The 20332-nt window shown below is 37.2% G+C and overlaps 1 protein-coding gene across 1 annotated transcript in view; it reads left to right on the forward strand.

The window, feature by feature from the left end:
* Nucleotides 1-6262: 6262 nt before the first annotated feature.
* Nucleotides 6263-20332, forward strand: part of LOC121428343 (large proline-rich protein BAG6-like) — a 34491-nt gene continuing 20421 nt past the window's right edge. Inside the window, exons 1-13 of the mRNA XM_041624917.1 lie at nucleotides 6263-6342; nucleotides 9197-9318; nucleotides 10895-10936; nucleotides 12237-12467; nucleotides 12820-12891; nucleotides 13600-13740; nucleotides 14378-14739; nucleotides 15094-15214; nucleotides 15810-15983; nucleotides 16736-16883; nucleotides 18171-18473; nucleotides 18895-19137; nucleotides 19618-19961. Coding sequence (XP_041480851.1) covers nucleotides 9256-9318; nucleotides 10895-10936; nucleotides 12237-12467; nucleotides 12820-12891; nucleotides 13600-13740; nucleotides 14378-14739; nucleotides 15094-15214; nucleotides 15810-15983; nucleotides 16736-16883; nucleotides 18171-18473; nucleotides 18895-19137; nucleotides 19618-19961 — 2244 coding nt within the window. The 5' untranslated portion in view covers nucleotides 6263-6342; nucleotides 9197-9255. The remainder of the gene's footprint in view (nucleotides 6343-9196; nucleotides 9319-10894; nucleotides 10937-12236; nucleotides 12468-12819; nucleotides 12892-13599; nucleotides 13741-14377; nucleotides 14740-15093; nucleotides 15215-15809; nucleotides 15984-16735; nucleotides 16884-18170; nucleotides 18474-18894; nucleotides 19138-19617; nucleotides 19962-20332) is intronic.

A 20332-nucleotide genomic window follows, 5' to 3' on the forward strand; every position in this document is an offset into this window, starting at 1 on the left:
ACTATGAAATCGAGTGCCAGTAGAATTAAATTAAATTAAGTATTTGGCTATTTAAATGCTGATCTCATAGGTCATTCAAATTAGTTGCAAATTGAATTATTACATCATTAAATCGGTTGAAATTTTGACGAAATTGGACGGGAAAACCTATATTAGAGATTACATTAAAAAAAATTGACTTTCCATCTTAATCCCTTCCCAAAGACCCCAACATTGATGAATTGGAAGAAACGAGGGTTTCTCTTCAATGTTATAATAAGGACATAAGTATTTCGTTTGGAAATGGTGAATTGGCTCTTTATTTGCATTTTATGATTCAATAATATTGTTTTATTTGTTAAGCGGTATTTTAGGAAGAATTTTTACCAATAAAGCAACTATCTCTTGTTTTTTTTTTCATTTCTTTCGTAAAAAGTGGGGGGATGTTTGTACAGGCCATCCCCCCTCCTCGAAAAGTGGGGGGGATATATCCCCCCATCCCCCCGGGATTTACGCCAGTGTATATGGTAAAAATAGGCCAAAAACACACGATTTCTATGTGCGCATCATATTGAAAAGGGGGCTGAAATCACAGTCTATAATGTCATTACCAATTACTGGCATATATTTTCTAAAAGTAGAGATATAGATGAAGGGAATGATATTATGCTTGAGAGGAAATGTATCAAATAAAATACACTAAAAAAAGAAAATAAATTTCTGAATCGATTTTCGACAATTTTTTATGCAAGAAATCTCCCAAACTAATGATATGCAAATTTCATTACGTAATTTGCATATGTAAACAATAATTTCTATTCTCAAATTTTTGCATATTTCTTGGGCACTATTCAAACAATATATTTTGAAAGTTTCATACAAAACGGGCATGGTTTGGCTGAGATATTCTCCCTTGACTTCATGCTATGTGTAGAATGTCTAAAAAATGGTGAAATAGGGCCATTTTGTAGTGACGTCATATATTACGTCATTTCGGAGGGAAGACCACGGATAGAACCCGGCAGCAATGTATTTTTGTACACTTCAGGGTCCATGCCATCCAGCTATGTCATTTGCTTGTCCGGCTTTCGGTTGAATAAATCTCCTGGGCTGCCGGACTAGTAGTGTGGGGGCAAAAAGGACATCCTTTATACATTTCAATCTTGTTTCATCATCCCCGCAAATTTGACCCTAAACATGTATCTTTCCTAGCGAAATATGTACCCTTTTTCATTATTTTTGTGTTTTTGACACCCTTTTCACGTTGCTTACGTGACGTGCCCTATCTTGAAAAAGACATCCTATTTACGTATTTTTTGGTCGCGCATGGTATCCACTCGTCAATGTAAGTCATTGGCGTAAATCCCGGGAGGATGGGGGGATATATCCCCCCAAGTTTTCGAGGAGGGGGGGATGGCCTGTACAAACATCCCCCCACACACTTTTTACGAAAGAAATGAAAAAAAATCACAAGAATATTGTTTTATTGGTGAAAATTCTTCCTAAATTCCCGCTTAACAAATAAAACAATATTATTGAATCATAAAATGCAAATAGAGAGCCAGTTCATTTCCAAACGAAATATTTATGTCTTTATTATAACATTGAAGAGAAACCCCCGTTTCTTCCAATTCATCATTTCTCTTTTGTCCACATTTTCTAAGATCCTTGAAAGAATAGTATACGTCAGAACAGAAAAATTTTTGTCAATGCATAATATTTTATCTGATGTTCAATTTGGGTTTCGCGACAAGCACAACACCACTCATGCCCTGATGAATTTTGTCAACAAAGTAGTCAATGCTCTAGACAAATCTAGTCACCTTGTGGGTATTTTCCTGGACTACTCCAAGGCCTTCGATACCATTAATCATGAAATCCTACTTAAAAAAATATCTCACTATGGTGTGCGAGGGAAGGCCTTGGAGTGGTTCAGGAGCTACCTACTTAACAGACAACAATACGTGTTTGTTAAAGATCATAACTCCAATTTGAAATATGTTAACTGTGGAGTCCCCCAGGGTAGCTTATTGGGCCCACTTCTTTTCACAATTTATATAAATGATTTCTGTAGATCATCCAAAATATTATCCCTTATCTTGTTTGCAGATGATTCGACCTTATTTTTTTCTCATCAGAATCCACAAACTTTAGTTGATGTTATTAATTCTGAACTTAATAATGTTACTGAGTGGATAAGAGCCAATCGATTATCTTTGAACCTTAACAAAACAAAATACATGTTATTTAGTAATTCCATAGACAAGTTACCGATGAACATTATATTTGATAATACCCCATTAGAAATGGTACCTTACACCAAATTTCTTGGAATAACAGTTGACAATAAACTTTCTTGGAAAAATCATATTGAAAATATATCCAAAATAATTTCACGAAATATTGGTATTATTAATAGGCTAAAATTTTGCATTCCCTCCACATCATTAATCATGCTCTACTCATCCTTAATCTTGCCTTATTTGAACTATGGGATTCTTATTTGGGGTGATACCCATCAATATTTATTAGATAAATTGTTGCTTTTGCAAAAGAAAGCACTTCGTATTATTCATAGTACATGTTTCCGTTCTCATACGGACCCACTTTTTCTAGAAAGTAAACTGTTGAAAGTCAAAGACCTGTATTTACTACAGTTAGGGCACTTCATGTATAGTTATAATAATAATGCACTTCCCCATATTTTTGATGCCATGTTCCCAAAAAAATCAATTTTATCATAACTACCCCACGAGACACTCTGACGAACTTCACATCCCACTTTACAGAACTTTACTGGCCAAAAATACATTCTTATTCAACGGTCCTAAATTCTGGAACTCACTCGCTAATAATGTTAAAGACAGTGTCTCCTTGAATTCATTCAAACGTAAACTCAAACGTATCCTGCTTAATTCCTATAATTCTTCTCAACGGAACTAACACTTCATTATCTTGATTATAATCCTTACATTTTTCACTTTTATTTTATCTTTTTTTCATCTATATTGTCCAGTCCTTTGTTATTTCACCAGATCAAGCTGGTTCATGGTCAGCCCTTTCCCATTCTTAGTTTTACTCCTTTTTAAAAACTAGTTGTCTTGTACTGTCCTGTCTCTTGTTTTGTCTTGTCTTCTACGTCTTGTCATCCCCTCTCTCTGTTTTTTCCTGTCTTGCGCAACATATCCTTTACAACGAAGACCTCTTTGTGTGAAAAGCTTTGCATTTGTTCAGTTTTTATGTTTCCGTCAATATGATTTCTTTTTCTCTTTTTCTTTCCTGTAATACATGCATGTACGCATATAGTAAGTCGACTATAATTTCTTCTTTTCCAAGGGGGATCCACAATTTTACAAGCTTTGCTTTTTAGTGGATCCCCCTCATTTCCATATCCATTTATGCTCTATATTATACTGTGTTTTTTTTTTTACGAAGTAAGAATGCCCTTCTGTAAAATTGTATTTGATTTATATTGTTTTATATTACTTTGTATTATGTTTTGAATGGAAATGAAATAATAAAAGAATTACTAAAAGAATTACTAAAGAATTACTAATCAATGTTGGGGTCTTTGGGAAGGGATTAAGATGGAAAGTGAAACAATTTTTAATGTAATCTCTAATAAAACAATTTAACCATCATGGGGAAAAAGGGATAATATATTGGAGGGGTATTTGCCATATGGACATACAGTGGGGTAACTACGGGGAGGGGGGCATGGGGGCACATCCCCCCCCCCGAAACAAAAAACGGGGAAAAGGGGAAGAGGAAAAAAGAGGGAGAAAGGAAGAGAAACGTAGTGGGAAATAAGAAAATATTATTCATTATAATGTTATATATGTTTTTATTCTGTTATGTTACATTACATAAGAAACATTTTATCATAACTTTATGAAACATAATTTGCCCAGGGCCTACGTCTTCATTGTTCTGGTGCTCGCATTGTCTGTTTAAAGAGATATATAAACCTGTTGTACTAAAACATCCCGTTTTCAAGTCAATATAAACCAAATATATTTCCTAGCACTTGAATTATCATTGTTTCATGCAGTGGCGTATGTTTCTTTTACATGAATCAAAAAGTGATTGCCCCATGTTAAGGTCTTCGTATGTATGAAACATTTCCTGTCCATGATAACGTTCGCATTAGGGGATTGGTGAGATATGTCTGCTCTTCATGAATTCCTAAAATCAGTCCTTAAAATGTCCCTTCTGATCTGAATATCAAAAATTTTCAGCTCGCGCTTCGCGCTCGCATCATTTGGTTAATGAAATACGTATGGACCATACGGTATGGTCCTAGTTAATTCCTACCAAGAAACCTTAGAATGCCCCACTTCAGGTCTGAATTATCTAAATTTTCAGCTCGCGCTCGCAATATTTGATTAGTGAGATGCATATGATAATCATGATTGTAATGACTACAAAAATGTTTCATGTGTTCAGATGTAATTCTAATAAAACCAGCAAGCGCATGGAACTCGCATGACATGCTTATGGGGAGATATGCATACTCTTAATGGATTCCTAAAATATATTCCTTAAAATCTCGCTGTTTGCGGCTCATAAATTCCTAAAATCAGTCATTAAAATGTCCCTTCTTCTGGTCTGAATATACAAAAATTACAGCTCGCGCTTCGCGCTCACATTGTTTAGCGAGACAGGTACCTATCAGAAAATTCAGACTTGAAGTGGGGCATTCTAAGGTTTCTTTGTAGCTTTGTAGGAAGTAACTGGGACCATACGTATTTCATTAGTCCAATAATGCGAGCGCGAAGCGCGAGCTGAAAATTTTTGATATTCAGATCAGAAGAAGGGACATTTTAAGGACTGATTTTAGGAATTCATGAAGAGCAGACATATCTCACCAATCCACTAATGCGAACGTAATCACGGCCCGGAATCACGGACAGGAAATGTTTCATATATACGAAGACCTAAACATGGGGCAATCACTTGAGTCATATAAAAGAAGCATATGTCACTACATAAAACAATGATAACTCAAGTGCTAGGAAATATATTTGGTTTATATTGACTTGAAAACGGGATGTTTTAGTACTTCAGGATTATATCTCTCGTTAAATAGACAATGCGAGCACCAGGAACAATGAAGACTTTCTCCCTCTTTTCTCCTTTTCGCCTTTTTTGGGGTCAGCCGATTGAGAGGGGGTATGTGCCCCCCGTAGTTACGACACTGTATGTCCATATGGCAAATGCCCCTCCAATATTATTATTTTTCTTACCCCATGATGGTTCAATGGTTTTATTAGAGATTACATTAAAAAAAATGACTTTCCATCTTAATCCCTTCCCAAAGACCCCAACATTGATGAATTGGAAGAAACGAGGGTTTCTCTTCAATGTTATAATAAGGACATAAGTATTTCGTTTGGAAATGGTGAACTGGCTCTTTATTTGAATTTTATGATTCAATAATATTGTTTTATTTGTTAAGCGGGATTTTAGGAAGAATTTTCACCAATAAAACAATTATCTTGTGATTTTTTTTCATTTCTTTCGTAAAAAGTGGGGGGGGGGGAATGTTTGTACAGGCCATCCCCCCCTCCTCGAAAAGTGGGGGGATATATCCCCCATCCCCCCGGGCCCCCGGGATTTACGCCAGTGGACTATATGTGTGTTTGTAATAGTTTTTTCCATTCTATTTTAGCATCTTAACCTTATTATACATTTTTTCTCTCTCTCTTGTATCTCGTAAATGTTTTATGTTAATAATTATAAGTATTCCAGGGCCCTACTCACAAGCTTTGCTTTTAAAGGAGTCCTAAAACCATTTGTATATGCTATAGTCTGATTGATGTATGTTCATGTGCTCATTTACGTTGTATGTACATCTGTTTTGATTATGATGTGATGTTTTTTTGGCTTTGAATAAATAAACTTGAACTTGAACTTGAAACTTGAAAATTTGTAATGTAAAAATGCAGTTAAACAGAAGTGTGCCCCCCTTTTTTTTGCTTGCCAAATATTTTCGTTGACGAAATCCCCTGAATTCTTGGTTGAATTTTGTTGTTGTTGTTGGGGTGGCTTGTCAAATTTTTCCTCGGGAAAATGTGCCGCCCCCACCCCTCGAAAAATCCTGGATCTGTCCCTGCCTTTATGTACAAAGTGGGCTACATAGCATGGCCCTTGTTGTGGAAAATTTAACTGAAAAAATGAATTCAAGGAATTTTGTCCGAATAACCTTAATTTTGAGAGGCACAATTAAAATTTGTAATGTAAAAATGCAGTTAAAACAGAAGTGTGCCCCCTTTTTTATTCTCGGAAATGATGCAACAACTACTAGTAGTTGGATCCGTGACATTTCGACAGAGCTCATACCGGGGCGGTACAATCGTATTCGTAAGCGAAATATTTCCATATCATTTGATAATTTATTATATTCTACCCTCAATGCTGATACGATATCTTTGATTTTTGCACATTTCATCGATTTTCTATTTGTTAAATGTCTGGAAAATTACATTTGTTATGCCTTAATTTAGAAATTTATTGAGAATTCAAATTTTCATTTGCTATTTTTTTTATCACGGTCCCACCTGTTATTATTTGTGTAAGAAATGGCTTATCCCGATCCGTGTTTTGAGGGTGCTGCACTTATCTAATAAAATCAAATGCGCGTGCGTTTAGATGTCATCGGTAATTGTTGTGTGAAAGTATGATGAATGAATTTACAAATATGATGTTTCTGATTTTACACGATTTTGGTAGACAGGAATAGGCCTAACTGTTGAGTGTTGTTTCTGGGGATTTATTAAACAACTTCTGACATTTTACCACAATCCCCATTCACTGTGTGAACCTGCAAAGGCTGCATGTGTAATCACATCGCCCAAATCGGGCTGGTAGCGAATCTTTGTGTGGCAGTATCAGTAGGGTCATGAGTAAAAAAAGAAGGGGACACATGGTTAATGTCACTCACACATTGTACGAGGTTAGTATGTACTAACCTCGTACAATAGACCGTGTTTGACCCTGGATTTCGAAGTAGTCGGCAAACATCGCTTCATTGCTGAAGTAATATTTGCCGAAGCTCCTTCTCGCTACGCACCGGGGCTCTTGCCGGTGAGTAGCAAGAGTTTGTTGAATATAAAAATAATAATAAAATAATAATCCGATAAAAAAGGCACATTTTGCTTACCTCGGCCTCGAAACACAACGAACAATTGTGTACAACGGATAGCGGAGCGTGAACGTAGCGGTCGTGTACAGTTTTGCTTATTACATGACGTCATCCAGCCCCTGCCGAGAACCAATTTATGAATGAAAATATAGTAAGCATGCGCAGTGCAAGCCTTTTATTTCCTCACACAGAATTCCACCAAAACAAGTGTGCAATTCTCTATCACCTCGTACCAAAATCGACCTAGAATTTCACTTTCCCGTATTTTATATGAATTATGAAAGGTATTCTCGGAGGATCTATTTTCTCACCGATACTGCACAGGTAAGCAAATTTCGATTACTTCTTGCTTTTCCGTCAAAATCTTACGAATTAGCGTCTATATGCCATCGTGTTCGTTGGAATTTGTAGAGTCTATCGCAACGTGCACAAAGTCAATTGGCTTCCGGGTTTCGGAGCGTCGCCTGAATATGCATGAAATTGCAGAGTTTCGATAATTTTCGATCGATACCGGAGCGATCCGATCACGAACCAAAACTATTTACGGCGTACACAAAGTGACCGGATATTGTTATTGCTACAGTGGCAGTCAGCAATCTTTGAGCATAGTTTACACTCGAATTTACACTCGGGTCCAGAACAATAGAGTGACCAAGCCAGAACAATAGGAGAACAATAGAGTCACTGGACCATTTCCTTTGTTCTTGCTCGAGTGTAAAATCGAGTGTAAACCATGCTCAAAGATTGCTGACTGGGTCTGTATCGATACTTCCGCACGCAGTCCGAAGGAATTATTTTTGGGACCACGTGGTCATGACGTGATCTGCGCGATTGACCAATCAGCGGTCTTCGAATCGCTGTGCGGAGACGATCTATCCATTGTACACAGTCTATGGACAATTGTTCGTTGTGCGAAAGTGACTTCGCTTGTCTCTATCCACGGAAATACAAGGAAGCCCGTTGGTGGCGCTAATAATTTCACAACCTTGATTCAGCTCCTCGGTAATTTTATAACTGTATCTAAATTCTTTGAATGCGCAATCCTCATGATTAATTTACTAATTATGGGCACCAATTAATGAAATGCCTTCAAAAAACATAATTAATGATTATTATTGGTGATGATAACACTCATTTGCATTAATTTAAAAAGATGACTGATAAAAAAAAAATGAAAATAATATACGTGCCTGGAAAGAAACCAGCAGTACAAGCTTTGACGAACGTCAATAATACGTATACGGTATACCAAAGTCTATACAATGAAAAGATTGGACACTTTACGGACTTTGCGTAATGCCTTGCGTCGATATGCGTGTAAAATAGTGTAGGTGCCTATTCTTTCCCTTGTCGTGTCTTTGATATGAATATAAATCGCTCGCCCTCTTCAGGAGAAAATTGATATCAACGCTGTCTGATTTCTATCTCTGTAAAATCTTCACTAAAGATCAAGAAAATATACATATTTTTAGAAAGAAACTTCAAGGAGAAGTCACGGAAGGATCTAAATGATTCGGTAAGTGTCATAGCAGGATGTGGAATATTTATTTATACATAATATTTTATGTGGGCAAATGCCCACTGAATTTTCGAAGTGTAGTGGTGTGTCGCGTGCGTATGACTGATAATCCTTCGCTCGCGAGACGATATGAACCCATGGGTGGGTTAATGTATGTCTGCTTTAGACCTTATAACCTTGTTCATTGAATGAGTACTCATTACTAAATATTAGACATCTAATTTTGTTTCAACTGCTATGCATTAAAAAGATATGAGTTGAATTATTAAAAAGGTGGCCTTAGTTACCCCACTCTCTCCAACTCAGTATGAAAGCTTGCCTTGAGCGTCCAATCAGGATAACCATGCCGAAGCCCGGTTAATAATGCACCTTATCATGCTTATATCATAACCTTGTTCATTGAATGAGTGATATGCGCTATGTAGTCAGCACTCGGCTATATTGAATTAGACAAGTGCTGCAGGCGAGACTGCCAGAAGCATTCAACTTGTTAAAATTCGTGATGTGAAGTATCCTGTCATTTAATTTTTTACTTTGTCTTTACTTTACTTTAGATTTAGGATCAAAGCTTGATACAACAGATTAGGTGGAGAGAGAGAGAGACAGGATCAGAATGATTGATATTACTGTTAAGACCCTGGATTCACAAACCAGGCAATTCTCTGTATCAGAGGATGTAAGTTTGCTTGATTTATTTTCTTCTCAGTAATATAATGAATGAAAGTCAGTGGTGTATCCAGGTAGGGGCACACCCAGCACCCATGACCCCCCCCCCCCTTTGAAAGCCATAAGAAGATATCTTAGGGGATTTGTCATGCAAATGCATTTGAGGACTTGGTTTTTTTGCTTGTCAATTTTTTCCTGTACAAAATACCCTCCCCCCCTTGGAAAATCCTGGATCTGCCCCTGACGATAGTGATAATAAAGATTATGTTAGTGGTTCAGTAATAATGATTGAATTAGGAGATGCAAATAATAAGAATTAGGAGGTAGACAAGCTCCATTTGATCCTGTTATCTAATGAACATAGATTTGATTCAGAGTTGATTTGCTAGTGTCATTTAGTGCCCATTGGTAAGGTATTGACCCTCATTTAATACTACAGGCCCATATCTTGAAGGACTTTCAACTTGCAACTTACCATTATGGCAACTACCATGGTAACCGGGCTCAGCAGCCAATCACAATCAAGGTTTCCATGGTAATTGTCATAATTGTAAAGCAACCATAGTTGTAACTCTGTATGAAAGAGGCAGGGAAATCCAACCCAAATAAAAACTTGTTTTTATAAGAAAAAGAAAAATCAGACAAGTTGATAGGTGAAAGTTTGAACAATATTGGACAAACAACAAGAAAGTTATAAATTTTTAAAAGTTGTAATATTGGTAATCACTATACCCATGGAGACTTCAAATTGGCCGCATATGGGATGCCATAGTGATGTAAGGCAAGGACTACTCTTCCATGTACTCCAATACATATTATGGCTAAAATGTCATTTTTCCCCAAAGTTTTATTTCAAATTATATTTTTCTTTCAAGAGGACATAAAACAATATACTTCCTGGATTATATTAAGATTACTGCCTCAGGGGAATGGATACTTAGGAGAAAACCACAAATCCCTGATAATAAAGTACATGGCCTATGGGAAAGTTGTCCTTGCCCCTTGTCATAATTTACTTACCCAGTTGCCAATTTGAAATCTACATACTATTAGTGATCTCAATTTTAAAGCAGCTATAACTTTCTTATTGCTTGTCCGATTTCTTTCAAACTTTCGCCATTCTGTTTAATTTATTTTTCTCCTTCCCAACACAACCTTTTATGGCCAAGGCTGGATTCCCCTTTAAGCAGACTTAAAAACTTCAAATGGATCCTCTGGAACGTTACTTACCAAAATTAAAAAAAATCATACTTTATATTAGTTACTATAATTCATAATTTACAATATTGCACTTTGTTTTCAGTTTACAATAACAGTACCACTTTATAATTAGCAATGATAATTTCAATTGACAACAACATGTTAATTAACAATGCCAATTTGATTTTAAATGAATGGGAAATTATAAAAATTACACTTCAGCAAGAGACAATATTAAGTGTATAGAAAATCAGGAAAAGTTTATTGTTAATACAACATTAATATTGAGCAAATTTGTATGATTTCTTACTTCATTCTCATTTTTTAGATATGAATTGGAAGTTGATACCTATATATACCTTATTTGATTTCTTTAATTGTAATAGTTGACGGTGAAGGATTTCAAGGAAAAGATTGCCGGTTCTGTGGTAAGTTATTTTCTCTTATCACTTATTTCCAAAGAAGAGTAGCACTGTAGGACTACATGTATCATTAAATGAATTTCACATGAACTCTTAAAATAAAATTCTTCAATGACTGTATATACATACGTAACTCACAAAGTCTTGTTCATTGCATCACAGTAGTGAAGGATTAATCTGTGAATGTGTAGTGTGTTTTTTTAGTTTCAAAAGGAAATGAATGCTCTTTAAAAAAAATCATTTGAGATGATGGGCATTGCAGTCACAGGATTAATTTATTCATCTATTTAACTTTTAAGATAAAATTTCAGCAATAGTAAATGGCTTGTTTTGTGAGTAAATAAAATTATGTTAACTTTTCAACTATACAACCACTGCATAGGTTTTTAGAATGTATTGGGTAGAAATTAGTGTGTTTTCATTCAAGTGGGTCTATTTTACAAGACTATACTGCTTAGAATATTGCATAATGGGTTAGGAACTTGGCCAGATTTGAGTAGTTGAGGACTTGTGGTGATGCTATACAAGGGTGCTGGCTCATTATGGGTTAGGAACTTGGCCAGATTTGAGTAGTTGAGGACTTGTGGTGATGCTATACAAGGGTGCTGGCTCATTATGGGTTAGGAACTTGGCCAGATTTGAGTAGTTGAGGACTTGTGGTGATGCTATACAGGGTGCTGGCTCATTTGGTTTAAATAGGATTCTTCTAATTGTTTGTTAATGTAACCTCTTTAAAGGGATCGTTTAACTTTGTGAGCAGCTGATTTAAAAAATTCTCAAAGCGAAGCGGAACATGTGTATGAGTGCCTGTATTTGTCCTCAAAAACCCTGAAACAGACCACGATATAGGATGAAAAACTCTAATTCAGATACAAGTAGCAATTTATTAGCTTGATTTTGAGAACAGTCTAGTAGACGGGTTCCAGCTTATGACCAGTTTTCTCCAATTCAAAAAGTCTGTTGGCTATATATGTTGACTGCCTTCTGCTGTGTGTATCTCCTATACACACGCTATTATTAGCTGCACTGGACATTCAGTGTATACCTTGTACACACTGTATGTAGTTGTGTTGCACAGATTCGCTCTATACACATAGTCATTGAAACCAACTCCCAATTATTTTCAAACTTTGGTTTACATCTCCAAGGTTTTAAAATTGATCCTGTAGATATAATACTTTGAAACTTTTGGGATGGTATTTTTACACTATAAGCCCAATGGTAAGCCCATTTTCAAGAACCAAAATGAGAGTTTTTTTTAAATCAGAACAAAGTGAAATGATCACTTTAACCTGATCACTTTCAGGGCATTGCAGCTGGCACTCAACGTCTCATTTACGGCGGTCAAGTCCTCAAGGATGAAAAGAAGCTGTCCGAGTATAACCTACATGGAAAGGTCATGCATCTGGTGGAAAGGGCGCCCCCACGACCTGCAACCACCAGTGGGAGTGGTTCCCAGCAACAGAGAGGCGGTTCCTCCACTACTTCTGCCCCATCTCAGCAGCCTGGTCTTTCTGCAAACTCTAATGAGGTTCAGGTATGTATACATTCGGTAAATTGCCAAAGCGTCCACTGCCAACTCGTCCACTCACCACATGGTCTACCTTCATTTAGTCTAATGCCATTTCGTCCATTATTTTTCTCAGCATAAAATGAACAGAAAAATAATAAATAACATGTACATGTGGAAAAGACAGAATACATAACTCGAAAGACATAGAAGTTTATCAAATTTATTGATATTTTTGAGAATTCTTATTTTTTATATTTCATTGCTGACATTATACAGCTGTTAAGTAAAGACCTATTTAAAAAAAATTATAAATGTTTTAAGATTGAAAGAAGCAATATAACTTTAATTGCATATTTATATTAATTTTTAATTTTAGAACATCGTACAGCACATTCTAGGAGCTATGGGAGACTTAGGACGCAATGCTAGAGTAACATCACAAGCATCAGTAAGTTTTTGAAAGACAGTACTTGGGACAGTTACATGAAGTGTCTTGTCAATGATTTTCATTGGCAACTGTTATAAGCTACTGAAATCCTTATATCTGATTGGCCGAGAATTAATTTATAATTGACTTTGACCTTGAGCGGTCAGCAGTCTGATGAGTAATTAATCGTAGCTCATTGATATATGTGTGTAAAACACATCTTATGTGCTGTAGCGTTTGAATAATGCAAACTTGTAATTCTGAAAATGTATCATTTTGTAATAAATGTACTAGAACTTTCAAGCAATGGAATAATTATAGATGCTAGAAGTAACTTGCAAAATCTCTTGGCTTACTTTATGACTTCTATTGGTTTGACTGTTTATTGATGAAATGTGAAATAAGAGATTCAATGAATCATACAACTTCGTCTTCGTCTTCTTGGGTCACTACACAAGACCTGTCCAGTGGAGGGTACAAGATCTGGCTTTAGGGTTAAAGGACTCCAGATCTTTGGCAGTACACGGCTACGGTAGGAGGGGGCAGACCATAGGTATTGCATCGTTTAATCATCTCCGCAGTCGCAGGAAGTGTCAGCCTTTGGCAAGCTATGTACAAAAATGTACAATCGCTTGTAAATATTAATCTTCATGTTACACTCTATCTGTCTTATAACATCTCAAGTGACTTTTATTAACATTTTATTATGCCTTCTGTTTTCTCTTCCAGCGTGACGGTTCCTCTGTGGATGTACATATCAACCTTGGCTCAGTTCTGCCTGCGGTGGCGCTACATAGTGAATCTCATATGCTGATGTTCAACATTCTATCCATGATTCACCATGCTGATAATCTTATCAATAGACTGGAGGTCAGTATTTGTCAAGAGTACAATATAACCTGTAGATACTACTCTCGATACAATATTCAAATAATCCCAATAATGTGGCCTTTATAGATTGGTTAATCTTTATATGTAGAAAGGTGTGTTTTTGATGACATACATATATCAGTGACACTGGCCAATACTGATTCTAGTAAGAGTTTACTGTAAATTATTTGTTAGATAAAAATGGAATAATGTATATATTATGAATATTAATTGAGTAACTTTAGAAAAAGATCCCTTGAATTACCACACCACTCTTGATTTGTTCACTCATGTACATTGCTTCCTTTCCCCCGATTTGGTATGAAACAGTTAAGCAATGTTCTTAATTGTATTCTGAGCTCCCTAAAGTTTGCAGTCACTTGTGTAATGACAGTGACCAATCAAGATTACCTTTGCATGCACATTTTGTTCAAACACTGACTAGTTGCCAATCAGAGTGGTTCTTTCATATATGCAATTAATCACTAATCTTCATTACGGTTCCCTGGTCATTGATCATTTTGATTACAGCCTACCTCTCACTAATATGCTCAGACCTGTGCATAGTACCATCATTGTAAAGTGTGAACAAATCAGGCTTTTGTAATTTTTCACTTCTATGATATTCTTTGTTTAGACTCTTCACCCCACACCAGAGGGTGAGGCCAACAGACCAGCCTGTGATTCCACTAGTCAGCAAGCATCGGAACAATCAACAAGTCAAGCCTCAACAACACCTGCTACAACAACGGCAACAAGTACATCAACATCTCCAGCAACACCAACAACGAGCACTTGGTCGCCAATGGAGGTGGACTCTACCACACCGAGTACTTCTACCACATCTGCAGCAGCAACGAATTCAACTGCAACGTCTACCACAGGTTCTGGGAGTCGAGCAACATCAACTGGTAGTGGCAGTAACAGTACAACAAGTGGAAATGGTAACGCCCAGTCTACCGGTACACAGACTCCTCCTTCCTCTGGCCCCAGCTCCAGGTTAGATGATGTAGTGTGCTTAATAGAAGGAATCAATGCTGTTCTGTTGACCCTTTATTTTGTCTTATTGTTTTAACACTTGGTACAAAGCTTTCAATTTTCACTTGTGAATACTGTACCGTATATATTGGTCAGTGTTGTAATCAATATTTTGCCTTTTAATGTCATTATTATCATATTTATATTCATCATCATCATCATCATCATCATCATCACCACCACCATCATCATCATCATAGTCATCCCATTATCTTCATCATCATTATCATTATGAATAATTGCTATGTGACACCTTGGTATGATTATTTATTGCACAAAAGATCAATTTATCTTTTTATTTAACTTCTCCTGCAGGTATCCTCGATGTAGCACTCTGGTTGGAGGATTAGATGAACTGCAGCGGTTGTGGCGTCGTTTTACTCCTCATCTTCACCGATACCAAGAGATGATGAGAACAGACCCAACATTCTCTACAGTAAGTATGTGTTTGACTGCTGAATCCAAACAGCATGATAATGAACATAAAACTACTTCTTTTTTTCTTCAGCAATATGAACTGTTCTCCCAGCAGGCTCTGTATAACAACATTGAAGTTTACGCTTTACCATGTGTAATATGAAGAAGGGAAGGAAATACAGGCAGAAAGATTGAAATGGAAAGACGAGATAGAATGAACAGAGAAAACTAGAAGTATTCTTTTCTTGAAAGTGAGTGAAGTCCTGTAAAAGACTGCAAACCAGATGAGATGAGCTGAATATGGCTTGAGTAGTAGCAAGTTGAAGTGTTCATTCTATCTTGTCTTTCCATTTCAATCTTTCTGCCTGTATTTCCTTCCCTTCTTCACATTGCAAACTCCACTATGCAAACCTACAAAGATCATCTAACACAATATGTTATTACTTCTTTTGTACATTTGAAAATGCTGAGTGCTTTGAGACTACCTCTTGTTCATGAGCGGGGGGTCTACCAATTAAGCCAATCAGACTTTTTATACTGAGGATGAAATAATGAAAGGGATGCATGTATGAGGGTATTTTGGATAATTTCTTTTTCTTCTCGTACCTTTCTAGAATGAGGAACGTCAGCAAGCACAGACCACTATCAACCTGTGTCAGCAGATATTCCACACCCTTGGTCACATGAACCATGCATTCTCTGAATTTATCATTGATATGAATCAACCTACACCTAGACATGTTCGTGCTCCACCACCACCGGCTGCAGTCCCACCAATGCCCATGCGTGTAAGTTCACCTAACACTTAACTTCCTTTATGTCGTCTAAAGTGGGGAGATGTGAAAGTATTCAGTGTATTGGCCTGTCAGGATGTTAGAATTGTCACTTTATGCACTACGTGTTTTTAATGACTGTAGAATACCATATTTGTCCTTGAATTTGAGGGTTTTTTTAATGTACTTTGCAGTGGATCTCTACTTGATATATTCTTGTGTATTGGATCAATGCTTTATTTGAATCATAATGATTAAGGCTACCATAATAAAAAAGTTTATGGGAATACATAGAGAAAAATAAACAAAAAAAGTAATACTGAAAAATTTATCAAATGTAGATATAAAAATGAAAAAAATTATATTTGAAAGTTTTACTAATTTTCACGCAAAGTCTTTAAATTCTATTCAATTCAAATGTACTGTCTCCAACGCTTTGTCCTACCATTTGATGTGAGACAAGTTTTTGAGGAATCACATATATTCAGTAGGGATTATCACAACCATCCTGCTATATTGAATTGTGTAATGCAGGCTAGACTTCCAGAGGCGTTCCACTTGTTTTTCAAGATGTACAGAATTGTGCATACTGGAAAGTGGGTGTAAGGTCGATCGTTTCGAGTTGAATCCAATCACCCCTGTTCAATGGGGATAAAACCAGATTTGAAACTTTGGATTAATCTCCTTTTCTAAGATTTACTATGTGTAAGGAGAGATATTTGCTTTCTTGTCTAAGATTTTGTGTAATTTTTTTTTTAAAATGCTAGATGGGTGCAGCTGCGGCACAACCTGTTCAAGTCACAGTTAGAAATCTGAATAGAGGTGCCCCGCCCCAGTCAGCTCCAAGCTCTCTCTCGACATCAGGAGGAGCTCAACCACAAGCTGGGTCTCAGGCCTTTGTGACGGTAACATCAGGTAAGATTTGACAGAAATCACTTTAGAAATATTATAAAGGAACCTGATTTAATGACTGCATGTATTTAAGACCACCCTCTCCATTTGATTAAAAAGATCATTTGTGAAATCTGAGAAAAAGAATGTGAAAAGTCATGGCAGATGAGGGTATGCTGTTAGACTTTTGACCTTATCAGAATGTTAAATTTAATGAATTTTTCTCTTTTTTTTTGTATATTTGTATTCAAAGCAACAAATCTTTGAAGAAATTTGTTTAATGTGATGTTTATTGTTATGAATATTTATGTATGATTAGCTAGACATCTATGACTAATATCAGGCCTGTGAAATCTCCGCTATTTAGCGGAAATCTGCTATTTTCATTTTTAAGACCGATTTCAATTTCCGCTTTTTTCCTGTGTTCCATATCTGTTTTTTCTAAGTAAAAATTCCGCTATTTTATCCAAAACGGCTGGAAAACAAGTCTAGGTAAATGGATACGACTTGTGCTTTTATCAAGGCTTTCCGATTAAATTTTCGATATCTTTCTTGGCCAATCAATGCGAGCGACAAGTTCCGAACGCACGCACATCAACATGTACAAGCGCAAAGCAGCGGCACAAATCGCGATAGGTAGCGACTGGTAAATATGTCTGTAAGGATGATGACAACTTACGTTGACCAACGAAAGGATCGAAGATGACGATGTTTCGATCATCATTTCAAAGGAATTAGCTGTAACTGCGGTCTAAGGTACGATATTCTGAATTTTAAACATTTTTTCGTAAATATGGATGTGATTTCTTTTTCATAATGTGACATTTTATGTACAAAAAAACGACCGGAAAATCGGGTTTCCACTGTTAGATCTAACGTTACTGCTAAAATACGTTGTCTGTACGTACGGGCCTCCAAGCTCTTCAGTCTATGTATTGGTGAGTGAGCTAACGCAGTTCAGCGGAACAACCAAAATACAGAGACTGAAGCTTTTGGTCTAGTGTTTTGAACTTTCTGACTTTGGACTTTGTTTATATTCTTGAATCATTGGAAATATTTCTATGACTTTCAAAATGTCTGTTGAACATACTATTTCTTCCAAAATCAAACTGAAGCTGGCGACTTTCAAAAGAGCGCATACAGACATTCAATAGCGCCATGATAAGCAAGATATCTCTAAAAAGCAAAAGACGAGAAGTGAATAGTAAGGTAAATTTTCAGCCTTTTTCAGCTATATTTTTGAAACCCCACTCACAGGCCTGTAATATGTCTTATTAATATTTTTGTTATATTCCTGTTTGATTCCATCAGGTTCGGTTGTTGGTAGCAATAACAACAACCAAGATGAAACCACAACGTCCCCTTCCTCCACGGCTCCAGGAAGCTCAACATCCACTTCCTCTACATCAACAGCATCAGGGGCAACGCCCACCTCCACCACCACCCCCAGGCCCCAAGGACCTGGCCAACCCACAGGACAGGGTCAACCCCAGCAGGGTGGCCAACCACGCCCTACTTTTACCCAGTTACCTGCTGGTATGTTCCCCCCTGGTCTGATACCAGGCCTTGCTCCAGGAATGCCTCTACCAGGTATTACCATTCAAAGAACAACAGGTGAGACATCATAATTGTAATTTTACTTGTTTCTATAGTACTTCATGTTTTCTTTATCAAAAGGCTAAGTGCTCTATAACAATGCAACAAAATTAAACACTGGCTTTTTATCAGAGTAATTGTTATGTACTCTTCGTTTCAAGTTACATATTTCTGTCAGGTTTTCATATTTCACTCTCATTTCTCATTGTCACTTATGATAAATAGCATGTAGAATATCAATATAATGAGCCTGATTAATTTATGAAATCGTTGTGACTGCAGCATAGGAATTGGTCAGCCGGTGATAAGCTTGGAAGTCAGTTGCAATAGAAGCAAGTACTTCTTTGATCTTTTTTGAATGGTCCAGATTTTGATTTTATGTTTAATTTGACTCATCTATTCCCCTTTCTCTTTACTATTTATTTCATTGCGTTGACAGGTGGTGCTGGATTTCCTCAAAACATGATGCAAGGAGTCGCCCAGATGATCAGTCAACAGATCCATGCCGCTATATCCAATCAACAACAGGGTGGTCAGAGGCAACCCGGTCAATCTGGTGGTCAACAGCAAGCTGGTCAGCAAACTGGCGGTCAGCCACAGGCTGGTCAACAAACCACTGGTCAACAACAAGCTAGTCAACAGCAGACTAGCCAGCAGGCACCAAGGACCCAAGGTCAATCAGGTGCGTTACAATACAACATTGGCGAGAGTCTTTGAACTTTGTAGAGATATGCTTGCAGCATGTGATTTCTGCAAAGCAGTGTGGTCTTAACAACTTGGTCTTGTGGTCTTGACAATCTGACAACTTTCGTGAAGCATTTCCTAGTACCTTTTAAAGGGATTAAAGGCATTATTCGTTTGGTTGTGAGAGCATTGATGCTTTCTTAGTAGTCAGATATATACCAGACATTCCCCATATGAGTGTTAATATGTTAACCGCTGGATTCTGTAGTTTATTTCAGTTTTGTACAGGAAATACCCAATTCCAGTAGGTAATGGGTTAAGTAGTAATTTTCATATCTGTGATGACTTTGTATAGCACTTGCTTTACTTGAATGAATTTCTACAAGCATGCATTTTTTTTAGAATATCATTGGAAGTTGTTTTTTTTTATTGATAAACTCTCCTTCAATGAGTGTCCTTTGAATTCTTGGTACTATAGCCATGTCAGGGAGTTCAACCACGCGCACCACACCCACACAATCAGACGCCTCTGCCCCGACCAGTGAACGTTCCACCGGTGGTGTGCACACCTCCCAAACCAACCCCAATCCAAACCAACCCTTCACCACGTTCAACCCATGGGCACTCCTCCAGTGGGACCCACACCTCCCCTGTAACTCCAGACACCGTGGTACACCCTTGATGCAGCAGAGACACCCAGGTCAGCAGCAGGGTAGGACTGGTTCACCCTCTGGTGGGGTTCAAGGGGGTAACAATGCACCCCCTACACCGGGTCAAGCTACTGCTCCACCGGCTGGAAACCAAGGAGTTGGTCCAAATCAGGTAGGTGGAATTTAAAAAGATGTAGCACATTGAAAGTTTGCGATGTATAGTTATTTTCATATTCAGCAGTGTTGCTACGTTGGTTGGCTTTGGTTGGAACTGTCCACCACTCAGAATTCCCGACCCCGATGACCAGTACTTATTTGCCCACTGACAAAAAAACTGATGTAGTATAGGCATTGGCAGATAAGCGAAGGTCATTTGCTTTATAAAATGTACAATGTGTGCTCATAAAACAAATGATGTGATAAGGCATTTGTAACAAGAGTGGAATGTTCTCTGCTACATAGTTGGAATTACTATGCTTGAGATGGCAAACATACCGGTATTTATGAAGGAACTCTGTGTTTTGAAATACCACTGGAATTCCA

The sequence above is a fragment of the Lytechinus variegatus genome, chromosome 15 (assembly GCF_018143015.1).
Source record: "Lytechinus variegatus isolate NC3 chromosome 15, Lvar_3.0, whole genome shotgun sequence".
In the NCBI taxonomy this organism is placed as follows: Eukaryota; Metazoa; Echinodermata; class Echinoidea; order Temnopleuroida; family Toxopneustidae; genus Lytechinus; species Lytechinus variegatus.